Raw genomic sequence first — 14,768 nt, forward strand, 5'->3', positions numbered from 1 at the left:
AAAGGAGATATTATATTAAATAAAAGAGAAAGGAGATTTAAATAAAATGTCTAGAGCTTTATATTAAGTAAAAATAAAACCTTAAAGATAATAAAATAATACCTTTAAATACTAATAAGACACTTCTAAGAGTTAAACCTAGGTCTATTCCTTAATTAAAGGGATTACTTTAATTACTAAGCTAAAGCGCCTTTTATTTTTAAAGTTATAATATATAATATTACTAAGGTATATAAGACTATATTACTATAAGTAATTTATATAAAGAAATAAGATATAAGGCTTATATATATTTTATTTATTATAAGATATAACTACTTTACTAATTATTTTAATATTTTCTTTCTTTTTTATTTACTAGGTAAACCTTAGGGTTATAGTTGGGGTTAGTATTTACTATCTAAGCTAGTTTGCCTGGGAGGTTTCTTCTAGCTAAAGATATAGCTTATAGAGCATAGAGAGGAGATTTTTCTAAAAAAGAAAAGTAAAAGAGATATAAGAGTAAAAAGAATATAGCTAAAAAGGAAGAAATATAGCTAAGAGAAAGAAATATAGCTAAGAGAAAGCAATATAGCTAAGGGAAAAAGGTATAATTAGGAAAGAGATATAATAAAAAAAAATATAAGAGATATAAGAGATATAAGAAATAAAAGGTAAGAAATAAGAAATAAGAGATAAGAAATAAGAAATAAGAAATAAGAAATAAGAAATAAGAAATAAGAAATAAGAAATAAGAAATAAGAAATAAGAAATAAGAAATAAAAATAAAAGATAAGAGATAAAAGTAAAATAGCCTTAGGAAGCCCTAGAAGTATTCTAAATAGACCTAGCTAGGTTACTAAGGGTATCTCGGGCTATAAAAGCCACAGAGGTCACCCTAGTCCTTATCAGGGCAAGGCTAATAGAGGAATCTAGCTGGTTAGCTATAAAGGGGCTAATAAGGTCCTAGAGCTTCTAATAGGTCTTAGCAGTCTCTAGGTCTATAAGGCTACCTACTGAGATGATAAGAGGCTGAAAAAAGGCCCCGAGAGACTTATATTTTCTGTGTTTTTTCTCTACAGCCTCTCTTAAGGTGCTATAAGGGTCTTCCTTAGTAGAATCCTTTGAAATAGCTATGATTTAAATATCATAGTAATAGCAGCTATTTCCTAGGGTAACTACGAAGTTAGCCCTTAGGCTTCCTTCTAGGTAGACTAGGGGTTCTTTCTTAACCTCTAGGGTAGGCTGACTGCTTAGGGCTTTGAAAAAGGCCCTAGTTATCGCGTTATGCCTTGTAATCCACCTTCTATTAGCACCCTTATAGGTATCCTAATAGCCTAAGGTAGCTATAGCTCTATAAGAGCTATAGGGTAGGCTAATAGGCTTGATTAGGTAGAAAAGCTAGCTTTAGAGGGCTTTAGTAATCTTAGAGTCTGTGAAAGATAGAGCTTTTTAGGTAGGCAAGACTCCTAGCTACTTACGGCTAAGATAGCTAGTATTTTCTAGCCTAGCATGCCTATAGCTGGAGGGGAGGCCCTCTAGGAAGTCTACTAGCCTAGCCTTATTAGCTTCCTTTAGCACCTGTTGTGCTGTTTTTCCTAGCCTAGGCTGGCCTGGGTCTAGGGTAGGCTGCGGGGCAGGGATAGGCTGCGGGGCTAGGGGCTTCCAGATGAGGTCTAGGGTAGGCTACGAGGCCTCCCTAGCTACTAGGAATAGCTCATAGGCTAGGTCTTTATATAAGGGTATTCCTAGGCCTCCCTCTCTAACTAGAAGGGCTATAAGGCTTGGGTTAGGCTCCTTAGGGCACTTACTAGGGTTTCTAGCCACTAGGGCCAGAATAGCTTCCCTTATAAGGGTATCAGCTTCTTCCCAGAGGTCTTCTAGCCCGATTAGGTCTAATTGCCTCTATAGGTGCCTTAGAAGAAGCTAAATATTACCTCTAAGAAGAAGTACAGAGTGCTGCTTAGGGAGGTCTTATAGGGCCTCGAGGGCTTCCTATAGGGTAACTAGCTTATCTTATAAGAAGGCCCTTCTAGGCCGGATAGGGCCTATATAAGTGCCTAAGGCTTTTAGGCCTAGGTATTATTCTTTAGTAATTTAAGTAAAATTACTTATATAAATTATGTTTTACTATTTATACTTTAGAGTAATATTACTTAGAGTTAGATTAAGTTACTAATTAGTCTAAAATTTCTTAATACTAGGGTTATGGTTAGTTAGTAACTATTTAGGATTAGGGTTATAAAGAAAAGGGGTTTATAATTAAAAAGGACTCTAAGATAGAATTTTTAACTTATTTTATTTAAAAGCTTTAATTATTAGCTAAAGCTAGTATAATAAATTATAAATAATATTATATAACTTAATAAGGAGTATTAGATGCTTATTTATTATAATTATAAAATAATAATTTAGCTTAATATTAGTATTAAGTTATATTTCTAGTATAAATATTAAATAATAAAATAAATACTAAAAGATATTAAGGACTATTATAATACTATAGATTTAGCTAATCTAAAACTTAGTTAATTATTAGCTAATAGTAATATAGCAATTAAATTACTTAATATATTATATAGTTATAGCTATGCTATATATAAGTATTTTATAATAATATAAGATAATATTACTTATTACTAGAGAGAGATAAGATATAAGGCTATAGAGAATTAATAAACTAAAGTTTAATTATAAACTTAGATATATAAAAAGTATATATAATATTAGATTATTTAAGACTATAATAATATTAATAATATATTAGATAATATTAATATAATAAGAAATAGTATAATAAAAAAGATTATTACTAATAACTAGGCTAAGCTTAAAGTAAAAAATACTATATAGCTCTAAAAGGGCGACTTAGAAGAGAATATAGACTAGGATTTAGCATAGGTAAAAAGACTAGGCTAAGTAAGGTATTTTAACTCCTAGGATTTACTTAATATTTTTAAAATAACTAAGTAAATAAAGGCAAAAGCGATAATAACTAGGTGAGTTTAATAAGAAGGTAAGTAAGTAACTTAAGAATAATAATTATTATAGTAGCTTAGGTAAAGCTTTAATTACGAGGTTAATTACTACTATTAGTAACTTAATAATATACTAATAAAAATACTTTAATAGCTTACTAATATAATCGCAATAAATTTAAGTAAAATATTATTTAAATAAAAAGGCAAAAAGGCATTAATAAGTAAATATTAGTCTATTAGTTATTAGTATTTAAGCTTTTATTAATAAGTGTATTATATAAGATATAAAGAGGCATTTAAGTAATAGGGTATTTACTTTATAAATAAATAATAAAGCTTACTATATAATATAATAAATAAGCTTAAAAGCAATAGATTTCTTAGTAGTTATAATAATAGCTTTTATAGCAATAAAAGCAAGGAGGATAAGAGTAATAATAATAATAATAAAAATAAAGATAATAAGGCAATAAATAATAAAAATATAATAGCTTTATAATATAAAACGCTTAATAGGGCTATTTATTTATTTATTATTACTTTAATTAAAGCTTATATTAGAGGTAATATATATATAAACCTGCTACTATGCTTTTATATAGCACTAGGTATCTAATTATGCCTGCTTAGTTATATAAAGCCGCACTTATATATTAGCATACTAGTAGCTATATTATAATAAGCTTAGTTATTCTTTTTAGAGGCAATATTTAAGAACTAGCCCTAAGATTAAAATAAGCTTAAAGTAAAAATAATACTTATATTTTAGGATTAATATACTATATAGATATATATTAATATTTATATTATTATTAATATAATTATTAGGTAAATAATATATAAAAAAGACTAGTATAAAAAAATAAGTAAGTAATTATTAATATAATAAGCTAAAAATAAAGAGGTATTATTTTATAATAATAAGTAAATTATAATTAATAATTTTACTTATATGCTTTATAATTAGGTTATTAAAATATAAAAGTTATTAGATTAATTATTTAAAGGGATATAAGAAAAGGTTAACTAAAAGATTAATATAGGTAGGATTACTAATAATATAGTATAGCTAGGGGTAAGCTAGTTATTTATAACTAACTTAAAGAATAATTAGCTAAAACCTAGGCTAGCTAAGGCAATAAGGCTAATAAAACTATTAATTTAGGACTTTATATAAAACTATTAAAAGCGATATAGAGTTAAAAAATAACTTTAAGCCTTATAACTATTTTATAAAGTATTTATAGTACTTATATATATATAGGGTAAACTCCTAGGTTAAGGTCTAGAGGTAATAATACTATAGTATTATAACTTATAATAGCTTATATAAAATATCTTTATAATAAATATATAAGTTATAATTATTATAGACTAAGATAAAATAAAAGTAATCTATAATAATACCTATAAGGTAATATAATTTATCCCCGAGCTAATTAGGCGCATAATAATTAGATATATAATATAGTTAATACTAGCTAAATAAGTACTATAATAGAAATATAAGCTAGCTAAGCTACGCGGAGAATAGCTAGAATTTATATAGAGAGATAATAGCTTATAGGTATAGAATACTAACTAGCTTAGTAAATAGCTAGTATAAGTAATATAAATAGGCATAGGGGTTAGGATTAAGGTAAGATAATACTAGCCGATCGCAATTAAGATAGAATAATAAATCTAAGAGCTAGTCGCGAAGTAGCTTAAAAGCTAAATAGAAGATAAGAATAAAAATAATAATATTAATATTAATCTAATAATAAATAAGCTAATTAATTATAAAGAAAGCTAAAATATTATTTAGGATTTATAGTCAATATATAAGATATAAATTACGAGGTAGTATTATATTATATATATTAGCTTCCCTAGGAAGTTATAGCTAGAAATAATTATAATATTTAAAGAGATTAATAAGCTATAGTATTAGTTTTTAGAGGGAGAGAATATAAAAAAAAAAGAGCTAAAGTATAAAGGTAAGCATAAAAGTAAGCATTAAGTAAAGAGGTAATAGGGTATTAATAGCTTAGCTTAAATAACTAGGTATAAGTAGGCAAAGACTAATAAAGCGAGATAAGATATAAAAAAAGATATAGCTAATAAGTTATAAATATTACTAAGACTAAAGGTAACTTAGTAATTTAATAAGTAAGCTAAGAATATATAATTAATTATATTATTAAAGATAGGTTAGATAGTAATTAATATATTACTAATAGGGGCTAAAAAGAATATATTATTTATATTACTAGTAATAATATAGGAAATAAAAATAAGTATTATAATAATATTATTTATAGTACTTATAAATAACTTAGTTATATAAGTAATAACTATAAGTATTAATTATATTTAGTTTAGGTTATTATTATATATTAAGTAAAAAGGCATATTATAAGTAGTATAGCTAATAGTTATTAATATAAATATTATTTCTAAAACTAAATTTTTAAGATATATAAATAAGTTATTATATATAGGCTTACTATAGTAAATATTTATTAATAAATATTATATAATTATTATAAATATTAAGTATTATATTAAGCTAAGTAAGCTATAAAGCTTATACCAATAATAGCTACCTAATAGTATTACTAATTATAATACTTTTAATTATACTTAAGAAATAATTTTATAGGGAAATATTAGCTTAATTTATAATAATAATATAAAATTAGATAATAAAGTTAAACTATTAGTATTAAATTAATTAAATTAAGCTTAGATATAAGGCTATTAAAAAGTATACTATTAATATTATATAAGAGCTTAATAAATAGATAACTAATAGTTAGAAAGGGGTAATATATTATTAGTTAAAGGGATAATATAAAGCTATAACTAAGGAAATTAGCTATAGGTTTTATTATAATAATATAGATAAAAAGGCCTACTATAAGGCATAAATAGTATAGATTAAGGGTTAAATAAGCTAGTAAATTATAATAATAACTAGTTTAGGGATAGGGATTAATATTAAAAGAATTATTATAATAATTTATATAAAATAGCTATATAGCTTAGTAGATTTTATATAATAAATAGGTTAAGGAGGGTAATAAGTAAGGAAAGTAATTAAATTAATTATTATATATAATAAATAGCTATAGTAAGAAGATTAATATTATAGCTTTATAGATAATATTAATTAAGGATAAATAGAGGTATTTATATTAACTCTAAGATATTAAAGGGCTATTATTATAATATTTATAAATAGGGTTATAGGCAAAAGGTATAAGAATATAATTAGGGTAAAGCTTTGCGATTAATATAAAGTATTAAGACTAATTAATAATAGTAAGGGTAAGAATTAAAGTAAAAGCGAGGTAAAAAAGAATAAGGAGAGTAGCTATAAGGATAATAGTGGTAAAAGGTAAGAGGTTTAAAAGGTATTTAATACTAAGGAGAGTATATAAATTAAGATACTACTCTAATAGCTAAATAAAATTATAAATAAGTATCTAATATATTATATCTAGTATTATTATAAGGTATTAAAGCTAGGGATTATATTAAATAAATAGTAGTATAGGTAAAATAATAATTAATATAATAAAGTAATAGGTAAGAAATATAATATTATATAGAGGAAGATCTAATTTAAGGAGCTATTATATTACTTTATATATAAACTTCTACTAGATTAATATAAAGAAAAATAAAAAAAAAAGGGTAGCTATAGATATAAGAATAAGCTATTATTAATAATACTAATATATTTATAAAGTTAATAAGTTAGGGATATTATAAAGAGGTAACTTAGGGTTATTATAAGTAGCTTAGAGGGTTTTTATTATTAATTAGGGGTAAAGTAATAGTTTTATAAGATAAAGGGAACTAATATATATATATTATAAGAGGAAATTATTTAAGAGGTATATAAGGGTAGTAAATATTAGTTTTAGGTAAATATAAAAATAATAAGGTAAATAAAGCAATAATATAATATAAATTAGGCATAATTTAAAAAGGCAAAGATTATATTAGATTTATATTATATTATTAATATAAGAGAATACTATAATAAGTAAGTAATTTTAATAAATAATAAATAAGATATAAAGAAATTAAGAAAAATGTAAAAGAGGTAAATAAGTTTAGGGTTAAGGGTAATAAATATATAAGAGAAAAAAGAAAAAAAAAATTAAAATTAATATATATAATATAATAAAAAAATAAAAAAAATAAAATACCCCTTAAACCTATAAAACTAGCTCCTAGTAGGGGTATAATAGTATAAGGGTTAAGATTAAGGTTAATAATTAAGGTATTATAACCATAATATAAACTAGGCCGGGAAGCATGGCAGAAATACTCTGACTAAGCAAGGGACCAAGGGGACCAAACATCGCTTATATTAGTCCTAGGACTAAATGTTAAAAACATTAGTCTTACCCTAGACTAAACCTAGAGAATATCAGTCTAAGGAACTAACTATAAGTATATAAAATACGCTTATTATATTTCTTATATAATAGCTACCTTAGCTATTAATATAACTTAGTTATACTTAATACCCTTACGCATATTATTAGATATAATTTATACCCTATTACTTAGATTATGCCTAATACTTTCTATTAATATAAACCTAGCATAACTAATTTATCCCTTAAGAAACATATAATTATTATATATTAATAGCTCTTATTTAATAATATACTATATACTCTAAGTAATACTATTACTATAGCGCCTAAAACTAGATCCCCTTTTACCTCTCGCACTAAGCTACTTATTACTCCTTAGTAAGGATAGCCCGCAACTAGGCTAGAGGAACCTAACCGGGAGGCCAGTGGTAGTTTGGGCCAAACTACCATTTCGGGGTCAGGGGCACGGACGAATGGGCATGCAGGGATACACGCGGGGGTGGGTCCCAGACGCGGGCAGGGGGGCCAAACTACCAGTCCCAAACTACCATTTCATGCTGCAGCCAATCAGGATAAAGGGAAGGGCAACTTCAGGGTTAAGGAAAAAGCAAGCAAAGGAGGGAAATACAACAGAACGCGTCTCCCAAGGCCAGCCTTCTCGCGACCGACCGGGTGAACGAGGGATATCCTTTTCATATGGACATGAGTCTATAAAATGAGCGCAACTAAGGACGACCGAGCAGTTTCCCAGCAAGCGGCAATCATTCGAGGGAGAGACTATCAAGAAAAGAAAGAAAGAAGGGAAACAAGGACTGCACGTACAGTATCCTAAGAGGAGGAACCAGAGGGAGGTAGGGAAGGGCTCGACATAGTCCAGATCGCAGCCATGGCCCGAGGGCGTCCCACAGACTCGCCCGGCGGCAACGAACCGGAGCGGCAAGAAGATACAGGAGAGTCCGCCAGCTGTGTTCATGCAGAAGCCACCAAACCGGGAGAAGGGTGGCTTATATATAATGGCGAATACCGGTCGTTGATCTGCGCCTTTCACGGCTATGCGGTCTGCAGCCTCGAGGGTCACTTGAGGGACCGTCACCCAGACATCGACCATCGGGCCCGCAGCGATATCATCCACCGCCATAAGGGTCTACAGCTGCAAGGGCCGGCATTGGAGCAGCTCGTCCAGCACGGTGCGTCAAACCCGACCCGGGCCGTCAAGGGTCTCGTCGTTCACCGGGGCTTCGCTTGCACCTGGCCGGGTTGCAGGCACCTCACGCCGAGCTGGAAGTGCCTGCGGGTTCACCTCAACGGCGAGCACAACATAAAGGGAGCCAAGGCGCAGGCGGGCCTCTGGACCGGCGTCTATCTGCAAACCTTCTTTACAGGTCCAAAGAGGGCGATTTACTACTTCTGCGTAAGAATCTCGACCAGCGGTAACGATGATGCTGTCTCGGCAGCAGGAGATCCTCCGACGCCGGTCGGCAGGGGGAGAAGAGCGACGATGGCAGACAGGCAGCAGACGCACCCGGAAGATCAGACGATGATCGCCGACATCACCCAAGGGTGGTCACTGCAGCAGGAGGAGCAGGAGAAGATGCAGAAGGTCATGGAGGAGGGGATCCTGAGGCACGAGACGACGAACTGGCTGAAGAGGACCGGCTGGTCAGCCCACTTCGCCGGGAGGAATCTGGTGGATATCCAAGCCTGCAGCAGGATGCCCGGCTGTGACGACGACGAGCTGCGACGGATGGCCACGGCTCTAGATCGTCTATTCTTCGACCGCTGCATCGGCGGGTTAAAGAGCATGCCCCTGATGACCCGCCTGCTCCTGGCCAGCCCCCACCCTCACGATGCCCACAGCCGACCGTTTGGGCCGCTGCAGGAGAAGACCAGCATGGATCGCTACCTGGTATATGTGAAGCGGTTCTTATGCTATTGCCTCAACGTGCTGTCGCTGGAGGAGGATGCGCTGTTTGCCGAACACGGCTTTCGCTTCACGCCTGCACAGAGGGCCAGCCTCGAGCTGCTCTGGGCGCATCTGCAGGACGAGGAACAGTCGGGCGAGGGGCTGCAGGAAGAGATATTGCAGATTCTGGCGGACTTCTGGATGCAGCGGCTCGACGGGGACCCTTTTGCGAGCCCGCTGTGGCACTTCGTCGGGGTGCTGGGAATCGACGGCGAGACGGGGCAGCTCCGACCTGCCCACCTATTCACCTACGTGCTTGCGGGACTCGTCTTCACGGGGCGGGCGCTGCTGGGAGAGTGGGCTATACCCACCCGGGAGCGGGCCGGGATGACGGACCTCGCGCAACGGTTCGCCCAGGTTCGAGACGCCTGGCTTTGCAAGGCGACATACTCTCCCATGGGCTATACGCTCAGCTTGCTGTTATACGGAAGGAAGATCGCGCAGGAGACTGGTAGCCGGCTGATGGTGTCCTGGAGCAAGGACGGCGAGATGATGTACTTCATGGGCAAGCCGATCCTGATGGAGAAGATTCGTCACATGGTGGCTAGGATGACGAAAGACGCCGAGGACCTGCTGTGGGGTCAGTTGATGTTCAAGGAGGGCGACGACGAGCGTTTCATCCTTCCTCTGGCCGGCATTGAGGATGACCTCACCCATACAAGACGAGGCCGGTCCTTCATCCATACCAACGACCTCGCTGGCAAGGAGGTCGAGATGCTCGAGGACCTCGTCATGGGCTCGCGGAAGACAGAGTTCCTAGATCGAGCGGGCGAGTGGAAGTGGGCGGGCATCAGGAAGTACCTGAAGCTGGTGAAGAAGTTCGAGGAGTTTCTGCTGCTCCTCTCCCACATCACCGGCGGCCAGCCCAGCCGAGGGGAAGAGATCACGGGCCTGCGCCTGGTCAACGGCATCAACAGGGACCGCAACGTCTTTGTCATCGACGGCGATGTTGTGCTCGTCACCCAGTACCACAAGTCTCTGGCCCACTTCGACTCGCCGAAGGTGATCCCCCGCTTCCTGCCGGAGAGGATCGGGCAGCTGCTCGTGATGTACATGGTCTACATCCGACCGCTGACGGATCGCTGGGAGGCGGACAGATGGGAGCTATATGGCAAGATGGCACCGCCGAGCGACTTCATCTGGCATAACGAGACGGGGCCATGGGAGAGCAGTCGTATGTCTGGGGCCATGGGGAAGTGGACCTCCCACTATATCGGCCGCAGGATCACGCTCCAAGACTGGCGCCACATCGCCATCGCCATCAGCAAGAAGCACGCTCGCGACCGGGGGGCCGCTCGGGCAGACTTTGAGGACGGCGACGACGATGACGAGTCGGAGCAGTACGAGGCGCCGGACGATCTGGCTGCCTGTCACACCGGCCAGACAGCCGCCAACTACGGTGTCACGATCGATGTGCTGAAGCGCTTGACGGCCGAGTCTCTGGACATATTCGGGCAGGTGAGCCGTCGTTGGCACAAGTTCCTCGGCTGCGACGCGCAGCAGCAATCGGCCTTGGAGCCGCCGCCGTCAACTTCGTCCTCGAAGCGCAAGGGTGCGGCCGAGTCTGGCGGCGAGGAGAAGAAGTGCCACCCTCCCCGGAAGCGGGCCAAGATCGCCTCGCTCGAGAAGCTAAGGGCAGGTATGACAGCAGCAGTGGGGGACAAGAAGAAGGACGACATGATCCTGCGGGCACTCCGGGCTGTCCTGCGTGATGACGCTGCCCAGTTTCGGTCACCCCAGCAAGAAGAGGCCGTCAGGTTGGCCGCGGCGAAGCAGAGCCCGCTGGTTGCCGTGCTGCCAACGGGCGGCGGGAAGAGCTTGGTCTTCATGGTCCCGGCTATGCTGGCAGGTGCAGGCGTGACCATCGTGGTGGCTCCGTTCGCCGAGTTGAAGAGGCAGCTAGTCACACGCTGCGTCGATGCCGGCCTAGACTGCAAGTCCTGGCCCGAGGCGCGTGAATCTTGGCCCAGGGTTACGCTGGTCTCGGCCGAGGCGGCTGTCACCGATGACTTCCTGCAGTGGGCCGCTGATCTGAGTGTCAGGGGAAGGCTGGACCGAGTGGTCATTGACGAGTGCCATCTGTCATTCACTGCCGCCGAAACCTACCGCGCGAAGCTCCGGTGCCTCGTTCTCCTGCGGAGCTTGGGGTGTCCCTTCGTATTCCTCACTGGGACCCTGCCGCCGCTCCGTCAACGCGACTTCGAAGAAGCCATGCAGCTCCAGGCTCCGCTCTACATACGGGCTTCGAGCCATCGGCTGAACGTGCGGTACTCCGTCCTTCGCGTCCGTAACGGACGGGGCGTCATGGAGGTGAAGAGGCTGGTGGACGCCCGGCTCCCACGTCTAGCACCGGGGGAGAAGGGGGTCATATACTGCACCAGCCACGCGAAGTGTAGAGCGCTTGCCCGGCAGCTTGGTTGCCATTACTATCACGCTCAGCGCGATGATAGCGATGCGCAGTTCCTTGCCCAGCGCGAGCAGGGCTTCCAGGCATGGGTCAACGGCGAAACACCCTACATCGTGGCTACCGCGGCTCTAGGCACGGGCCTTGATGTTGCAGGCATCGTCCATGTCATCCATCTCGAGGCCCCATTCAGCATCATCGACTACGCCCAGGAGGCGGGGCGGGGCGGGCGAGCTGGGGAGCCCGTCACCGCAGAGATAGTCGTCGAGGAGAAGGACTGGCCGGTTGAGGACCATATCCGCGACAGCTACCTAGACTTGAGCACGCGCGAGGTACGCAGTCTGATCCGGACACAAGGTTGCCGTCGCCGCCTCCTTGGCCAATGCTTGGACGGTGACCTACGGGACTGTGGAGATCTCGATGCCGTCCGATGCGATAATTGCCGCCGCGATGAGCTGTTGTGGAAGAGTGAGCTATCCTCGCAGGGTATCATAGCATCACATGCCCGCGGCAGGCGCGATGCCCTCGCTCTAGAACGTTTCGAGGCCGCCTTGGAGGAGATAGAGGAGCTTGGCAAGATGGGCTGCCGCATCTGCTGGATGTTCGATGGCGTCAAGGAGGCCGGGCACCAGTGGGGTACCTGTGGTGCCACAGCAGAGAAGGATCTGTCCTTCTCCAGCTGCATGATCTTTCAGGGTCTGGTCAACTACAAGAAGGATCCACAGGCACGTTTCTTGAGCTGCTTCTACTGTCACGTATCGCAGGAGCTCTGTCGGGACGGTTACGAGACCAAAGGAGCATCATGTCGGTGGAAGCATGCTGTAGTCCCTATGGCGTTGGCCGCCGTGACGGAGGCAGATATATGGTCGCAAGTCCAGGAGGCTGCCGGTCGAGACTTCAAAGGTCGGGATGACTATGCTGACTGGCTGGGCCGTAAGCATAGCAAGTTGGTATGCGGGCGAGAGATGACCAATGCTATGGCCGTCTTTGATCTAGTGCTCAAGTGGAGACAAACTCAAGAGCTTAGTTAATTACTATGTTTTACGCATAGTGTAATACGTTTGACTAGTTATATATAATGATATATAATGTGATGTGATAGGCAATAATAGGAAGGGAAAATAAAAATAAAAAAACAAAGGAGTATATGGAGAGAGAGAGAGAGAGAGAGGGGGGCTCCCACAGTAGGTATACTACCCACATAATACTTAACGGTAACTATACATACGAATAGGACTTGGTGATAATAGCTGGCTTTAACTATATAATTAGAATGCTTATAGGAGATGGTATAAATAATATAAGAGGAGGTAAAAATAAAAGAAGTAGAAGAAAGACGAAAAAGAGAAAGATATAGTAGTCCAGGGTAGGCAAAAATAATATCATTCTAATCAGCAAAAAAAGCTCTTTGAGGCTGGCTAGACGCTTCCGAGACTCGAACCCGGGTCTGTCCCTTAGTCAGAGGGATCGCTCTGACCACTAAGCTGAAGCGCCTTTTCGCTCTCAAAGTTACTAAGGTCGAGATGGGGCTGGCACATGAGGGTATCACGAAGACGACGGCAAGGTGACCAGGTCAACGCGGCACAGCAGGCAGCCATAATGGCAACTACCGAGGGGAGAATAAGATAAAGGGAGGGTAATATAAAAAGAGGTTAGTTATTATTAGTAAAATAGTATTAGATATTTAAATAAAAGAAAGGAAAAAAAAAGATAAAAAGTCTTAATAATAAAAAAGAAATCTTCTTAGGATAACCCTAGGATAATAGAAGATATATATATATATAACCCTAACCTTAAGGTAAGAAAAAAAAGGGGAAGTATATAGGCCTAGCCGGAGAATAAAAGAAAAGAAAAATAAGGAAGAGTATATAACCCTAACCCTAGGGTTAAAAATGAGAGAAATTAAGGAAAAGTATATAACCCTAACCCTTAGTTTTGCTTTAAGCTAGGAAGTAATTAGAAAAGTTGGCTTTAAGGGGTTAGTTAAGAAAGAAAAAAAAAAAAAAAACCCCCAACTTAGGCCTAACCCTAGGGTAGCCCCTAGGAAGTATTGGCTGAAAGAGACTAGAGGGGGTATTTAGCCCTAACCCTAACCCTAACCCTAAAGCAAAACGTTAAATTTTCATTTAATCGGGGAAGGTAAGAGCCTAGCGGGTGTTTCAGAGGGTTAGACCAAAGAGAGACAAGGACTGCTTAGCCGTTACCCCAAGCTTGGCCCTAGCCTTAACCCTAAGTCTAACCCTAACCCTAACCCTACCCCAATGTCGGGCTAGGGTTAGGGGGAAAAGGAGAGTTAGGGTTAGAACGGGTAAGGAGGTTAGTGTTGTAAAGGCCCTGACGTCTAGCACAAGTAGGAAAAGAAACAAAGAGAGGGTGTGAGAAGGTACGAGGTAAAGGAGTTAAAGAAGCAAGACTAACCGCTGCTGTCCGGGGGGGAAGAGTTGGAAAGTAAAAACTAACCGCTGCTGTCTAGGAGAGGAGAGTTGGGAAGGTGAAGGTAACCGCTACTGTCCAGGAGAGAAGAGTTAGAGAGGTAAAGCTAAGTGCTAGTAAGTTCTAGTTAAGTAGGTAAGGAGAGAAAAGGACAGAGGGTGTGAGGCGAGGGTTAGGAAGGTAAAAGTAACCGCCAGTGGGCGGGAGAGAAGTAAGGTAAGATCTGGGGTAAGAGAGGAGTTAAGGAGTGAAGACAAAATAAGGAGTGAAGACAAAAGTGCTGTGGGAGAGGGGAAGGAAGGGGCTAACCACTGACGTAAGGGTTGGTGTAAGGCAGGCGGAGGCGAACCGCTAGTGTAAGTGGTTAGTTAAGTAAGTAAGAAAGAAAGACAAGAGCAAGCGCTACTGGGGTCAGGGGCTAAACAGTGCGGGAGGTAAGCGCTGACGGGGCTAAACGCTGACGGGGTTAAACGCTGAGCAGGGCTGGAGGTAAACGCTGACGGGGTCAAGCGCTGGCGGCGTCGCTAGGGTTAGGGTTAGGGTTAGGGTTAGGGTTAGGGTTAGGGTTAGGGTTAGGGTTAGGGTTAGGGTTAGGGTTAGGGTTAGGGTTAGGGTTAGGGTTAGGGTTA

The 14,768-nt window shown here is 39.2% G+C and overlaps 1 protein-coding gene across 1 annotated transcript; it reads left to right on the top strand.

Annotated features, from left to right (window-relative positions):
* Positions 1-8,225: 8,225 nt before the first annotated feature.
* On the top strand, positions 8,226-12,737 carry NCS54_01094400 (Hypothetical protein; the record flags this gene model as incomplete). The annotated part of the gene is made up of 1 exon (XM_053156232.1): positions 8,226-12,737. The coding sequence occupies one exon, from the start codon at positions 8,226-8,228 to the stop codon at positions 12,735-12,737; it is 4,512 nt and encodes a 1,503-aa protein (XP_053012207.1).
* Between the last annotated feature and the right edge of the window lie 2,031 nt (positions 12,738-14,768).

Source organism: Fusarium falciforme, chromosome 8, assembly GCF_026873545.1.
Source record: "Fusarium falciforme chromosome 8, complete sequence".
NCBI classification, from domain to species: domain Eukaryota; kingdom Fungi; phylum Ascomycota; class Sordariomycetes; order Hypocreales; family Nectriaceae; genus Fusarium; species Fusarium falciforme.